This window comes from Microcaecilia unicolor, chromosome 3, assembly GCF_901765095.1.
Source record: "Microcaecilia unicolor chromosome 3, aMicUni1.1, whole genome shotgun sequence".
Lineage (NCBI taxonomy): Eukaryota > Metazoa > Chordata > Amphibia > Gymnophiona > Siphonopidae > Microcaecilia > Microcaecilia unicolor.
This window is the reverse complement of record NC_044033.1, coordinates 185,675,676-185,692,084: the sequence shown is the minus strand read 5'-3', so window position 1 is coordinate 185,692,084 and position 16,409 is coordinate 185,675,676. Positions and strand designations below refer to the sequence as shown.

General features: G+C 44.6%; 1 protein-coding gene across 1 annotated transcript in view; it reads right to left on the bottom strand.

The window, feature by feature from the left end:
• Nucleotides 1-5,932: 5,932 nt before the first annotated feature.
• Nucleotides 5,933-16,409, bottom strand: part of ESYT1 (extended synaptotagmin 1) — a 179,329-nt gene continuing 168,852 nt past the window's right edge. The window contains exons 29-31 of the mRNA XM_030196761.1: nucleotides 9,764-9,869; nucleotides 9,545-9,594; nucleotides 5,933-6,797 (exon numbers count right to left, since the gene is read on the bottom strand). Coding sequence (XP_030052621.1) covers nucleotides 6,764-6,797; nucleotides 9,545-9,594; nucleotides 9,764-9,869 — 190 coding nt within the window. The 3' untranslated portion in view covers nucleotides 5,933-6,763. The remainder of the gene's footprint in view (nucleotides 6,798-9,544; nucleotides 9,595-9,763; nucleotides 9,870-16,409) is intronic.

Here is a 16,409-nt window from a genome sequence, read left to right as displayed (position 1 = left end):
TCCATATCAGCCTCTTCGTCTACAGCCCAGGAAACCCTAGGGCATTTGAGAGAAAATCTGAGACCCCCTAACCTCTCAGGAGGGAGCGCTGTAGAAGGATCAAATTTGTGCATCAAAAACGCTTTATCAATTTGCAAAACAAACTCGGAAGGAAAACCTCCTTGAAGGTCTGCCCCTGAGACATCCTCTGTACAAAAGCCAAGTCTAAGGGCTGTTGTGGAGCTAAAGAAGAGAGATCTGATGCTGAGGACTGTGGCTGCAAAATGGTGGCACTTCTTGCCAAACCCGGAGTATGAGACTGAACAGCTGTTTGCACCGGAGATGAAAGTGTGGTTCCTGACTCTGAAAAAGTTGTCGGAACCTCCTTGGTGGTACAAAATTTGCAAATGCCAGATGCCATAAGCCCTCTGCGCTGGCATACTACACAATGCTGCAACTTCTCTACCATTACAGTGGGGGAAATAAGTATTTGATCCCTTGCTGATTTTGTAAGTTTGCCCACTGACAAAGACATGAGCAGCCCATAATTGAAGGGTAGGTTATTGGTAACAGTGAGAGATAGCACATCACAAATTAAATCCGGAAAATCACATTGTGGAAAGTATATGAATTTATTTGCATTCTGCAGAGGGAAATAAGTATTTGATCCCCCACCAACCAGTAAGAGATCTGGCCCCTACAGACCAGGTAGATGCTCCAAATCAACTCGTTACCTGCATGACAGACAGCTGTCGGCAATGGTCACCTGTATGAAAGACACCTGTCCACAGACTCAGTGAATCAGTCAGACTCTAACCTCTACAAAATGGCCAAGAGCAAGGAGCTGTTTAAGGATGTCAGGGACAAGATCATACACCTGCACAAGGCTGGAATGGGCTACAAAACCATCAGTAAGACGCTGGGCGAGAAGGAGACAACCGTTGGTGCCATAGTAAGAAAATGGAAGAAGTACAAAATGACTGTCAATCGACAAAGATCTGGGGCTCCACGCAAAATCTCACCTCGTGGGGTATCCTTGATCATGAGGAAGGTTAGAAATCAGCCTACAACTACAAGGGGGGAACTTGTCAATGATCTCAAGGCAGCTGGGACCACTGTCACCACGAAAACCATTGGTAACACATTACGACATAACGGATTGCAATCCTGCAGTGCCCGCAAGGTCCCCCTGCTCCGGAAGGCACATGTGACGGCCCGTCTGAAGTTTGCCAGTGAACACCTGGATGATGCCGAGAGTGATTGGGAGAAGGTGCTGTGGTCAGATGAGACAAAAATTGAGCTCTTTGGCATGAACTCAACTCGCCGTGTTTGGAGGAAGAGAAATGCTGCCTATGACCCAAAGAACACCGTCCCCACTGTCAAGCATGGAGGTGGAAATGTTATGTTTTGGGGGTGTTTCTCTGCTAAGGGCACAGGACTACTTCACCGCATCAATGGGAGAATGGATGGGGCCATGTACCGTACAATTCTGAGTGACAACCTCCTTCCCTCCGCCAGGGCCTTAAAAATGGGTCGTGGCTGGGTCTTCCAGCACGACAATGACCCAAAACATACAGCCAAGGCAACAAAGGAGTGGCTCAGGAAGAAGCACATTAGGGTCATGGAGTGGCCTAGCCAGTCACCAGACCTTAATCCCATTGAAAACTTATGGAGGGAGCTGAAGCTGCGAGTTGCCAAGCGACAGCCCAGAACTCTTAATGATTTAGAGATGATCTGCAAAGAGGAGTGGACCAAAATTCCTCCTGACATGTGTGCAAACCTCATCATCAACTACAGAAGACATCTGACCGCTGTGCTTGCCAACAAGGGTTTTGCCACCAAGTATTAGGTCTTGTTTGCCAGAGGGATTAAATACTTATTTCCCTCTGCAGAATGCAAATAAATTCATATACTTTCCACAATGTGATTTTCCGGATGTAATTTGTGATGTGCTATCTCTCACTGTTACCAATAACCTACCCTTCAATTATGGGCTGCTCATGTCTTTGTCAGTGGGCAAACTTACAAAATCAGCAAGGGATCAAATACTTATTTCCCCCACTGTATATTAGAGTGCACCTTTTTTTATATACAATCCACAAGAAAAGAAATAATAAAAGAGCTTCCAAAAGCGCAGGGGAACTACTAATTACCACTGACAAGCTTGACGAGCTTTGTGTCACCCCTCCTCAGAGGGGGTGACAAGTGGGGAATGTATAATTATAGTACAGCAAGAGGCCCTCACTGGATGCCCACCGGAAGGGTGGAAGGCCAGATTTTAGGACTCAGGCTGTAAAAATACCAGCTAGGTTTAAAAATCTATGACTGGCTGAGCAAGGACTTGCTTTTCCTGCAAGTTAATATGTGTTCTAGCTTAAGACCTATCCACTGGAATAGTGGTGGGCCAAGCTACATAGCTTTAAACAGCTGAAAAGCACTGACTAGGCCTGATAACAAGATGATGGCCTTATAGCAGAGAGCCTGCAAGAGCAAGGACTGCTTGGTGAGTTCTAATGAAACCTGGTGCAACTTCCAAATTGAGTGTAACACACATGATGTAGAAATTAAAGACAGAAATGATAAGAAGTTTGGTTCATAACACGGAGAATGTTTTTAATAAGTTGGCACCCAGATCACAAGATGATATGAACCTGATATATCCAAATTTAGATATCTTCATAACAAGAGTTGTTTTGTTCTTGTTTGGATGTTTGGATACCCGTATCTAAGGAAATGTTTACAAAAAGGGAAATGTCTCAATCTCTCAAAATAGCTAGAACAGGAAAGGAGATGGTACAGATGGACACCTGGCCGGAAAGCAAAGTATGATTCATAGATTAAGCAATATTAGAGAAAAAAAGGACCAGATACTATATAAGGAAGGGCATCAGATAGATCGTTGGAGGTTCTCCCCAACGTATCTAGGACGCAGAGCTCCAGTCAGCTGAATCCAGAATTTGTCTGATGAATGTATCTGATTAAAGTCTGATTTGCAAATAAACTCTTCATTCCAAATGATGATTTGTGGGCTTCACTTAATGATGAAAGGCTGTAAGTATAAATGCTTTTGCTACATCAGGCTATCATTCGCTGCATTGTATAACCTGTAGTCTAAATCCAGTTCGTCATAAGGCTGGTATCTTTTCCTTAGACCTAACGTCTCCCTTAGAGGCAATAACTCCTCGAGTACCCCAGTACTAGTGCTATTTAGAGATGGAGTCAGATTTAAGGTCACTCCAGCCTTCTTGGGGGGGCTCGGGACCCCCCAATTCTCAACACCACTGCAATACAAGACGCGGCAAGCCCAAAGCTGAGCTGCTTTGCTTGTTTAGTGTTTTTGTATTTTTTTTTTTTTACAACAGTGAAGCAATGTGGTTGTCTCTCCCTGTCCTTAGAACACCCTTCCCTCTAAGGGGCTGAGGTTACTGCCAAACGGATAACCAATTTTCAGTAAATTGCACTAAGAACAGAAGTCGGGAGGTAGTTACACGAGTGTAACACCCCCAAGGCTATAACCCCAGGGGCCTCAGCCTCCGTTATCAACAAAACTTGCCTCTTTTGTTTTTACCCATTGCACAGAAGAAAATAGAGCTGAAATATATATATATATATATACAGAAAAGGGGAAGAAAATAGTTAAATACTAAACAAGAAGAAAAGGAGACTGAAGGGCTCACCACCTTCCACCTGCTGGAGACTGAGAATGCTGGATTTTACTATAGCTAGCCAGGGCTCTTACTGGCTCTCACGAGAGTCAGAATTCTCAGTCTCCACTTGCTGGAAGGAGTGCACAACCCATCAGTATCTTTCTGGGCCGGAGGGATGCTAAGGAAACAGAAATAATGATGTGGCTGAATAGAAGCAATGACAGATGTCTTGGTATTTTAGCCAGCCACAGGTGCTGGAGCCTAACAACAGGAAGTGGCCAGGAAGTAGGGTTACCATATTTTGTCCTCTGAAAAAGAGGACACGTCACACCCCCTGCCCACACCACGCCCCTTTCATATCCTTGCCCCACCCTTTCTTGCTCACCCCACCCCGTCACATATTCCCCTCCCCCCGGGTCATATATTCCCCTCCCCTCCCCCGTCACCTCCCCTCCCCTTACTTACTATCTACTGCCCTGGTGGTCTAGTGACCTCTTCGGGGCAGGAAAGAGCCCCCTCTTTCCTGCCTGGAGCGCTGCCCTTGCCCTGCATCCTGTTGCTGTGATGGTCTCGGGATTCAAAATGGCCGCTGAGAGTTGAAGTCTCGCGAGGCCGCTTCAACTCTCGGCGGGCATTTTGAATCCCAAGACCGTCACACAACAACAGGATGCAGGCAAGGGCAGCGCTCCGGGCAGGAAAGAGGGGGCTCTTTCCTGTCCCGATTAAGAGGTCGCTAGACCACCAGGGCAGTAGATAGTAAGTAAGGGAAGGGGAGGGGAGGCTAGGATAGGTCCACTGCCTGCCCACCCGTTTGTCCAGTAATCCGGACCAACGGGCGGACTGGCAAAACCCGCCCAGACTTCCTCAAAAAGAGGACGTATGGGTAAATCTGGACGTATGGTAACCCTACCAGGAACAAAGTTAGTAGTAAAAAAAAAAAACACAATAAAACCCTACCTGTCATTTGCAACCTTCAAAATACCATGGACTTTGCAGCTTTAAAGAGGAAGGACAGCACCGATAGAGGCATTAAGCTGTAGCTTCATAATGTCCTTGTGAGTCATGCTGCTTTGCCAAACTCAGGGTATGTGGGTGTTGGTTTTTGGAGGGAGCTGTGGTCAGTGGCACCTGGTCCTGGACCATTATTATAGTGGCTGGGCTGAGACTCATATGAAAACAAGTGAAATGGCAAGGTAGCTGCAAACGTAATGAAGGTAGATGGTACCAGAGGCCAACAAAGGTCACTTCTACCTGATCTAGAAGCTCACAGCAGCAGCAGAAGAGTGCCCACTCCCCCCTCCCCCTACGAAATACATATGGGCTGCTGCCTCAAGTACATGTGAGTAGGAGAGGGGCAGAGCAGGTTCACAGCCTACCCCTGGTACAATCGCTCTTCTTGTGTTACTGGCAGTCTTGACTAATGGACCCACAGCAGCTTCTATTACTGAGAGCAACTGGTGTACACAACTTTATTCCAGCAGAGCAGTCAGAGTACATGTATACATACAGGACAAAACTATACACTATAACATTGCTGGCTTCTGACATAGATAGTCTTATCTGAGACTTAAAGACAATCTCTTTATCAGATGAAGCCCTTTCTGAACAAGACAGAGGAGTGTGGTAGCTGTGTTAGTCCACTCTTAAGGTTATCAATAGAAATCAAACAAAATAAAACATGGAAAAGAAAATAAGATGATACCTTTTTTATTAAGTTATGTCCAATAAAAAAGGTATCATCTTATTTTCTTTTTTCCATGTTTTATTTTGTTTGATTTCTATTGAACAAGACAACAAACAGAATAAAATCCCAGGGACCTGCAGTACCTCTGACATTTTTTCCATTCCAGCCTTGTCTTCAGCTCCTGGACATGTACTAATGAACAGAGGTCTCTGCCACTGGGATCACATCACTTCCCATAGCACTTTCTTATTTTCCTTCTGTGTACAGTCTTAGTGCTTCCTTCATTGTATTTAAAATCAGGCTGTGGCGGAATTTTGGCCAAGTGACTCTCTAAAAGAGACCAGCTGAAATCACCTCTAGCTGTATGATAATGTTCCATATAATAAATGGAACACCTGCTTTCCTATCCGCAGGATGGGGGATTTATATTTTCTTCACTAATGTTACAGAGCCATACTATATATGAAAGTGCTATTCTGCATACATCTACTTGACAGTACTGGCGAGCGGCTTTATCAGGCAATAAAATATGAGTGCTGGAAGAGGAGAAAAGCCTTCCAGTGACTCAGATGGTGTAAAGAGGTTCCAACTGAGGAAACACAATCAGTCAGCGATTGAGGAATAAGGGTTTAAAATCAGGGGGTTTTATAAAAAAGGCACATTCAGATACATAAAACACTAAAAAACAAACAAACCCCAAGAGAATCCCGGTGGGTTTTCAGCCAAAGTGAGAGGTGATTGTCCTGTTGAGGAAGTCAGCGTGGGTGGCCGTGGCATCAGGCAACGCCACAGTGGCAGGTGGCGTCTTTGGTATGGCTGCAATATTAGCATTCCCTACCTGGCAAGAAGCAGCAGTGGCAGCGACTCCCACATGTTTGCAGAGTAACATTCAGCCTTTGCTATGAGGAAGGATAGATAAGAGGCAACAAGCAGGACATGGGGACAGCATCTTAACTTCAGAAGCTGCATGGCTGTTTATGAGTATGCAGTTTTCTATGTGAGGCACAGGGTACCCTAAACACACACATACAACTCTTACACAAACACCCTCTGATAGCCACACTATGCATCTCTTACACATACACACCTCCTTAAACCTTACCCCTAGCAACCCCACAGGGTTCTGCAATGGCCAGAAGGAAGGGGTCTTTGGTCAATAAAATGCAGCAGGGGGAGGGTTGAACAGTCAAGGAGTCCTGCTGCAGAGTAAAAACAGTTATGAGGAGCCCTCCTGTATCTGACTCTCTGAGCAATCGAGCTTGCTCTTTAGCCTTTCCAACAAGGTGCGGCAGGATCAGGCATTCAAGGTAGCACACAACCTGGAAAAGCACTAGTGCAACAGGGTGGATCCTGGGAAGCTGGGGGAAAGGGAGCCCCTGAGATCAGCTCAGTTATCAGAGCCCCATTTTGCTCCCCAGCACAGCACAGCAGAGAGAGGGAGGAGCGAGAGCAATTAGTTACCACCCTTGTTATCCTTCAGCTCAAACCTGCAAAGAAAAGAAGAAAGCACTGATTAGTTAGAACATAAGAAGAACAGCCATACTGGGTTAGACCAGGGGTAGGCAACTCCGGTCCTCGAGAGCCGCAGGCAGGTCAGGTTTTCAGGATATCCACAATAAATATGCATGAGATAGATTTGCATACCATGGAGACAGTGCTTGCAAATCTATCTCCTGCATATTCATTGTGGATATCCTGAAAACCTGACCTGCCTGCGGCTCTCGAGGACCGGAGTTGCCTCCCCTGGGTTAGACCAATGGTCCATCTAGTCCAGAATCCAGCTTCAGCAGTGGCCAATCCAGGTCACAAGTACCTGGCAGAAATCCAAATGGTAGCAACATTCCATGCTACCAATCCCAGAGCAAGCAATGGCTTCCCAATGTCTGTCTCAAAAAAAAACAAAAAAACTATGGACTTTTCCACCAGAAACTTGTCCAAACATTTTAAAACCCAGATACGCTAACTACTGTAACTCAGTTTAGTCTGGTGTCCTCAAATCCTGCAATAGACAGAGCTTGTGCCTGTCACCTGTGGCTTAATTTTATCTCTAGAATATCAGCATGCAGTTTCTTCTGGAAATCTATGATCAATCCAGGAGGTAATAATAATATGATGAGATTCCTGGTTAGGACCTAGGGTTCCCCTTCTACTGTGACAAGGTGACCAAAGAGATAGAAAAAGCAACAGGAAAAGCTAGAAGGGTGCTTGGATGCATTAGAAAAATGGAAAAATGAAAAAAAAAAAGGAGAGGGGGCGACCAAATGAATTCCATCACAAAGATAAATAATTTAATAATAACCAAACGATTGAAATTGTGCAACGAAGTTGTACAGTCTTCCTTAGTGGAAGTATATCAATAAACCTCCTTACTAACTATGTATCACTAGACTTCGACTCAACGCTGTCCTGCGTTTCGGAGCAAGAAGCACCTGCTTCAGGAGTCACTAGTAATTCAGTGTAGTTGATAATGCATGAATATAATCAATACAAGGATACCAGTCAATAATTCCAAGCACAAAAGTACAACTATGGCACCATCAATAAAGCTGTACTGTGGCTTTCTTGATGGTGCCATAGGTGTAACTTTGTGCTTGGAATTATTGACCTGTATCCTTGCATTGATGATATCTGTGCATAGTGACACAGTAAATGATGGCAGATAAAGACTTGAATGGTCCATCCAGTCTGCCTAACAACCACACTCATTATCAAGTCATGATTAAACCAACAATGAATGCGATATAAAATACTTGATCACTGTATCTCTTTGGCATTTCTGGGACATAGACCGTTGAAGTCTGTCTGGCCTTGTCCTTAGTTTCCAACTACTGATGTTACGGTCGAAGCCCATTCCAGCCTATCCAAATCCGTCTTGTCAACTGAGGGACACAGACTGTAAAAGTCTGCCTGGTGCTGTCCTCACATCCCAAATTACTGGAGTTTGTCGAAGCCCTCAGCCCATCCTAAATCGAATTGCCATATAGGGAACCCAGACTGTACAAACCAGCCCAGCACCGGCCTTAGTTCTTCACAGCTGGAGTCGCTATCTAAAGTGCCACTCAACATACAAATACACATGCAACCATTTAAGTTTTGTTCTTTTTTATACCATTCATTTTCTAATTAGAGATCCTCTGTGCTCATCCCATGCATTTTTTAATTCTGTCACCATTTTTTTCTCCACTACCTCCCTCGGGAGGGTATCCCTCTCCGTGAAAAAGAATTTCCTGACGTTAATCCTAAATCTATCACCCTATAACTTCGATTCATGCATTATTAACTAGACTGAATTGCTTTTGACTCTTGAAGCAGGATCTCCTTGGCTGAAAGGCAGGACTGCATCAAGCTGAAGTCTAGTGATACATTGTCAATAAGGACGTTTACTAATATACTTCCAATAAAGAAGACTATAACTTTGTTACACAGTTTCAATTGTTTGGTTATTATTAATTTATCCTTGTGTTAGAATTCATTTGGTCGTTCCCCTCTTTTTTTCTAATTTCCTGTTAGTGTGCGTGTGGGTATCTTCTTTTTGTACACACTTAGAATAATAATCAGCAAGAAACAATTGGTGATGGTGCCTCTGAATAAGTCTCTGGGGAATTCTCAATTGGAGCACTGTGTAAAATTCTAGAGACCGCACCTTCAAAAAGATACAAACTAGATGGAGTCAGAGCAGAGGGTGGTTGCTAAGATGGTTGACACTCTTCATCATAAAGCTTAAGAAGACAGGCTTAAAGATCTAAACATGTTATACCTTGGAAGAAAGGCAGGAAAAGGGAGATTAAAAAAAGGCCTTGGATGTGTTGTAACAGAAAAGGGGTTCTGGAATGAGGGGGGGTCATTGGATGAGCGAGAAAGGGGGCAGACTGAAGAGTAATATAAGGCAATATTTATTCACAGAAAGGAAGGGAAATGTATGGAACAGCCTCCCAGTAGGCGGTGGAGATAAGAACAGTATTCAAATTCAAGAAAGCATGGGACAAGCACAGAATGAGTTAAAAGAAACTAGATGGCATGGGCAGACTGGACTGGCCATATACTCACTTTCTGCCATCATTTTCTATGTTCCTATGACACAAAACATTGCAGAAGATATTTCTGAGATAGTCACTAGGTTAGGATCTTGTGGGGGGTGGGGAGGTGCTGTTTTGGAGACCTCCAGAGATTGGTACAAAAAGAAGAGAAGTGAGAGAACAAAAAAATAGGCAGACAGTAATGTTGGGACACTCACCACTGAGTCACTCCCACAGACAGGTCCAGCCGAGCCAAATCAACGTAGACCTGGAAGAAACAGTCAAAACAGGATGTCAAGCTTCACACACAAGGGAGAAAAACAGCATGAGGAGGAGGGTGAGATTACCATAACTGTCCCTAAATTCAACGGATTCTCTGAAGCAACAGAATAATTTCTTCAGACCATCACTGACATGATGGCTCCAGTGTCCTGTACCTTTGCAAGCAGCTCCCGCTCCCGAGATATAAAGGAGATGCTGTTCTTAACAGAGACTTCCAACATCTTCCCCTGGGCTTCCTCCAGGGATATCTCCCACTCAAACCTATTGAGAGAAGGGGAAGGGGGTTAGAAAGTCCTGCTTAGAAACTGAATTTCCCTGACCTGCCCCATCTACAGAGTCCCCACAACTGCTCTAAGTCTTCTTCCATCCCAGGTGCTAGGTGTATGAAATTAGCAACTCGGAAAATGCCTTCCTTGGCTCTCGAACCCAGTCAACGATCAACATCCTGTAGCCCCTCCATCCGAAAAAGTGATTGGTCTGAACTAAGACAGTGATCAACTTCCTCGATCTCCCCAACCCAATGTGTAGCTCCACAAAGTCCTTGTAAATCATACAGATGCTCTTTTGCCAAACTCGGGGTGTGTGGGTGTTGGTTTTTTGAGGGAGCTGTGGTCAGTGGCACTTGGCCATGGACCATCACTGCAGTAGCTGGGCTGAGACTGGGTGGGGATCAGATGAAAATAGGTACAATTTCAAGGTAACTGCAAACATAATGAAGTTGGGTGGTGCCCCCAAAATACATATGGGATCCTGCCTCAACTACAACATGTGAATGGGGGGGGGGGCAGAGCACACTCACCGCCTTAGTCTGCCCCCTGCTAGAATCTCTCTCTATTACTGGCAATCTGTGCCTTGATTTGGGTAGAAGGACCCAAACAGTTTGTTGACTGCTCGACTCAGATAGTGATTGGACCCCATAGGTTCCCCCAAACCACACAGTGATCAATTTCCTTTGAGCCTGAATTAATTATAAACCTAGAGTTTATTTAAAAAATTTTTTAAATGAAGGTTCAAGCAAATCACACCACACCGTCATGTAATTGCTCTTTTGAAAGGCATATGGGTTCCGGACAGGGTGGAAAGCTTAAAGTATAGGGCTATTGTAGGAAGGGGGTAGGGAGGGATGTGGTGGGGGAAAGGGGGGTTATAGTTTGTTGCTGATACTGTGGCTTTCCGAGTAACTGGGTTTGTTCGGAGAGGGACCTTTCTGAAACTTTTGTGAGGGTGAATACGAATCTTGGAAAGAGGAGATGGTTGGGTAAAGTGGGAGGGGAAAGGGGATATGATTTTTACTAAATCGTAAATCAATATTTTTTACCAGGTGATAATGCATATTTGCTGTTTATGAGACTTGTTTACAAATACCAGTTTGTTGTAAAGAAAATGTTTTATTTTCATTTAATAAAAAGATTTAAATATGTGCAATTGTTCTTTTTACATACCAGTTCTCCATGCACCAAGAAAAGATTGTACATTTTACACTTTAACCCCTTCACCCTTCTCCTGACTCCATCATTATATGACTAATTTCCTACTAACCCACTAAACAGTTGCTCATCATGCAACTACTTCTCATAAGGTGACCATAGCCTCCGAAACCTGTTCACATTCTGGTTTTTATAGGCTGTGATTTCCATACATCCTATATATATATATTCCATACTCACAATACTACTCTCTTTCCCCAGCTCATGAGCAGGAACAGAGAAGAGCCTGTTCAAGGCCAGAGGGTGCAGCTCAGTGAAGTGCAACTCTGAAGGAGAGGACAGACAAGGAAGTCTAATCCTGGAGGAGTATGCTGGTGACAACTAACATTATCAGCACAGCCTTGGATTAGTACATAAGTACATAAGCACCACCATACTGGGAAAAGACCAAGGGTCCATCAAGCCCAGCATCCAGTCTCCGACAGCAGCCAATCCAGGCTTCAAGAACCTGGCAACCCCCCCCCCCCCCAAAAAAAAAAAAAAATGAATAATGTTCAATGGACTTTTCCCTCAGGAATCTGTCCAAACCCCCCTTAAATTCCGTAAGGCCAGCTGCTGTCACTACATTCTCCGGCAACGAGTTCCAGAGTCTAACTACACGCTGAGTAAAGAAATACTTTCTCCTATTTGTTTTAAATCTACCATATTCTAGCTTCATCTTGTGTCCCCTGGTTTTCTTGTTGTTTGAAAGTGTAAACAAACGCTTCACATCTGTCCGCTCTACTCCGCTCATTATCTTGTATACTTCTATCATATCACCCCTCAGCCCCTGGTTTTCTTGTTGTTTGAAAGTGTAAACAAACGCTTCACATCTGTCCGCTCTACTCCGCTAACACGGAACCTTGCATGAAATAGCTGTAATTCGGGTTCCTCTTACCCACATGCTTCACTTTGCACTTGTCAACACTGAACTTCATCTGCCACTTGCACGCCCAATCCCCCAGTCTCGCGAGGTCCTCCTATAATCTTTCACACTCCTCCTGAGACTTGACGACCCTGAATAACTTTGTGTCATCTGCGAATTTAATTACCTCACTAGTTACTCCCATCTCTAGGTCATTTATAAATATGTTAAAAAGCAGCGGTCCCAGCACAGACCCCTGCAGGACCCCACTAACTACCCTTCTCCACTGAGAATACTGACCATTCAACCCTACTCTTTGCTTCCTATCTTTCAACCAGCTCTTAATCCATAGTAATACCCTACCTCCGATCCCATGACTCTCCAGTTTCCTCAGGAGTCTTTCATGAGGCACTTTGTCAAACGCCTTTTGAAAATCCAGATACACAATATCCACTGGCTCCACACTGTCCACATGTTTGTTCACCCCCTCAAAAAAAATGCAGTAGATTGGTGAGGCAAGACTTCCCTGCACTAAATCCATGCTGACTTTGTCTCATCAGCCCATGTTTTTGTATGTGCTCTGTAATTTTATTCTTAATAATAGCCTCTACCATTTTGCCCGGTACCGACATCAGACTCACCAGTCTATAATTTCCCGGATCTCCTCTGGAACTTTTTTTAAAAATCAGCTTATGCAGCCCAAAAAGATGGGTGAAGTTATAAATTTGTATATATTTCTGGATTTTGCTATGACACCGTTTAGTTAGTGGATAAGACTGTACCAAATGGTCTTGATGGATGCAAAACCTCTTAAACCAAATGCTGAATGTACATAAGGAATTATGAAGTTGGATTAATTGCCCGTTGCAGAGTTCAGTAAAGCTTTGCATAAAAGATAATTTCTTGGCGTGACAAGTATTCCTTGAGAGAGAGTGAGTGAAGATCTTACTCCTGAACTGTTCAAGGGTACTCAGGATAAAGCCCAGCTTAACATCCTACGGCCTTCCGGATTTTTATCTGGCCCCAGCCTGCACTCGAGTGAGAGAGACTGAAATATGTGCGGACAGTGAGTGGGGAAGACTCTTTTTTGGCCCAGGTCGGTCAGAACTGAGCTGGTCAGTGAGACCCAGGTTACAACTGTAATGTGCCTTCAGAATTCACGTTAATTAACTGAGGAACAAAACCATGGCAAAGAGGAGCACATATGGAAAGAAAGGTCACTTTATCAAAACACCATAAATCTTCTGCTTTCATGAACCAGTCTGTCCAGCTGGGCCCTTGTTTATTTTGCCAGTGCCTAGCCATTGCTAGGAGACCCTTTTACTAAAGGGTTAACACCTCAAACTAAAGATGAGCTGGCGGGACGGGATCTTCCTTCTTTGCTGGATATTCTCATCTGCCTTAGTAACCAGTTAGATACCCGGTTCCAGGAACGAGCCCTGGAATGACAATTTTCCCGCAGGATGGTCTGTCTGGCACCTAGTTTCCAGCGTCCTATATGACCTCCCAACAAGGAGACCTTACCTCCAGATTCTGGGAAACTCATGCAGAACAAGAAAAGCAAAGACGCAAATCTCTGTGGTGAGATGGGACATTACACCCTGAAATAGCCTAAAAAGTCGGGAAACTTTCAGGCCTAGCTCTGGCTGGGAAAACACTGCTAGGTCCTTCTGCCCAGATTCCCCATACCCAGTTTCTAGTCCCAGCACTGCTAGACCTTGACCAAGAAATAAAGATCACTGAAGCCTTCGCTGACTCTGGAGCAGGAGGGAATTTCATTTACAAGGCTCTCGTTCAACATTTTAAAATTCCCACCCAAGACTTAACCAAGGCTGTCTGGTCTCCTTGGTGTACGGAAATATACAGAGGCATCTTAAAGCCAAAACTGTTTTCCTATGTCTGAGAATTGGGGCCCTCCACAGAGAGACCATCATCTTCTACATCCGTAAATCTTATCATTCTAGGTTTACCATAGCTACAAAAGCATAACCCTGTAACAGACTGGTAGATCAGTGAAATCATTACCCTGAGCAACACCTGCCATCAACACTGTTTGGATGTCATAGTGCCCACCATAGCCCTAGCTTCTGCAGACATAAGTATCCCAGATGCCTGATTCGGGCCTATGCAGCCTATGCTGATGTATTCTCCAAGAAGCAAAATGAAAACACTTCCCACTCATCAAGAGTACGACTGTCCCATCGATCTCTTGCAAGGTAAGATGCCACCCCGGGGAAAGATTTACCCACTCTCTGTTCCCGAAACCCAGGCCACATCTGATTACAATGCGGAAAATTTATAGAAGGGCTTCATCCACCCATCCACCTCTCCCGCAGGAGCTGTCTTCTTCTTTGTTGGGGAAGAAAGATGGTACCTTATGTCCCTTCTTTGATTATCAAGGATTGAATGCCATCACTGTTAAGAACAAATACTCACTCCCTCTGATATCTGAGCTGTGTGACTGTCTTCAAGGAGCCTGTATCTTCACTAAATTGGATCTTAGAGGAGCCTACAACTTGATTCACAATCGAGAAGACGAATGGAAAATGGTGTTTAACACTAGAGATGGACATTACCAATATTTAGTCATACCTTTTGGCCTCTTCAGTGCCCAGCCATCTTCCAAAATTTTGTGAATGATGTCTTCTGGGACCTGTTACAGAGCTGTGTACTGGTTTAGCTCGATGATATAACACTTGATCAACATCATGAACAAGTACAACAGGTCCTCCAACGTCTCTGTGAGAATCACCTATATGCTAAATTGGAGAAGTGCATGTTTGAATGGAGTGAATTGCCTTTTCTAGGCTACATCATCTAGGCCTTAAGATGGATCCCGTGAAGCTGTCCGCTAACTGTGATTGGCCTTGTCCTGTGGGGCAATGAGCCTTGCAATGTTTTCTAGGATTCACGAATTAGTATCAATAATTTATCCAAGGATATTCAACCATTGCTGCACCCCTCACAGCCTTAAGAAGCTAACACCCAGGAATAGCCAGAAGAGGCTACATGGGCCTTTGACTGCTTGAAACAAGCCTTCTGGTGTTCCGTCATCCCGATCCAGAAAAGGCTTTCTTTGTTGAAATCGATGCTTCTTCCATAGGGGCCAATACTGTCCTTTCTCAATCTGATACCAAGGGTAAGCTGTTGCCTTGTGCCTTCTTTTCCAAGACGTTTTCACCTGTGGAGAAGAATTATACCATTGGAGACTGAGAATTACTGGTGTTGAGAGAGTGGCACCACCTCCTTGAGGGAGCTAAACATCCATTCACAGTGCACACTGACCACAAAAACCTAATCTACCTGCGGGAGGCTTGCAGACTCAACCCCCCCTTGGCTCGATGGTCATTGTCTTATGCCCGACCGAACACTCAAGCTGATGCGCTCTCTCAATCCTTCCAGCCTACCGATGAGAGTCCTGACTTGCAGACTATCCTAGACCCAGCCAAAATCCTGGCAGCTGCATCCCTACAGGTATCTCCTGGCACGATGGTAGTACCATAACGACTCTGGGATGCTGTACTGAGATGGGGACTCTCTGGACAACCCGGAGTTTGCAGGACATTGGAATTCATATCACAAACATATTGGTGGCCCCAGATGATAAAGGATGTGTGTGACTTTGTAACCTCCTATTCAGTCTATGCTAGTCACAAGCCTTCTCATTCACAACCATGGGGGTTACTACAACCTCTTCCACTGCCGAAGATTCCGTGGACCCACATAGCCATGGACTTCATGACAGACCTTCCCAAGTCTGAAGGATTTGCCACCATTAGGGTGGTCACTGACTGATTTTCCAAGGTGGCTCATTTTGTTCCACTACCTGGTTTACCATTTGCGCCTGCCTTAGCTCGACACTTCTTTAAAGAATTTTTTCGCTTGCATGGGCTACCAGAATCCAGTTTACTTCGAGGTTTTGGCAAAGCCTATGTAATATCTTACAAATTGACTTGAATTTTTCTTCTGGCTACCATCCTCAAACCAACGGTCAGACTGAATGAGTTAATCAGATCTTAAAGGACTTTCTATGCAGCTATGTGTCAGTCCAAAAAAACGACTGGTCACAACTACTACCCTGGGCTTAATTTAGCTATAACAACCATGTAAGCGAAGCCTCCGGATCTACATCTTTTCAGATAGTCTTTGGATGGCATCCTTGGGTACTTTTGCCTGGCTTCTGACTGCCACTGTATCTGCCGTTGAGGTTATGGCTGCAGCCCTTGGTAGTCAATGGGAAATGACTCAAGAACTTTTACCCCAAGCTACTAAGCTAACAAGTGGATAAGAAGAGATGTCCCACTTCTCAATGTTGACCTGGGGACTTGGTCTGGTTATCTACCCAGAGCCTTTGCTTTAAGACCCCATCTACCAAGTTTGCTCTCCGGTTCATTTGGCCATATCCCATCATTTGCCAAGTGAGGTCCATGGCTTACCAGCTGAAGCTACCTCCTACTCTGCGGGTCCATA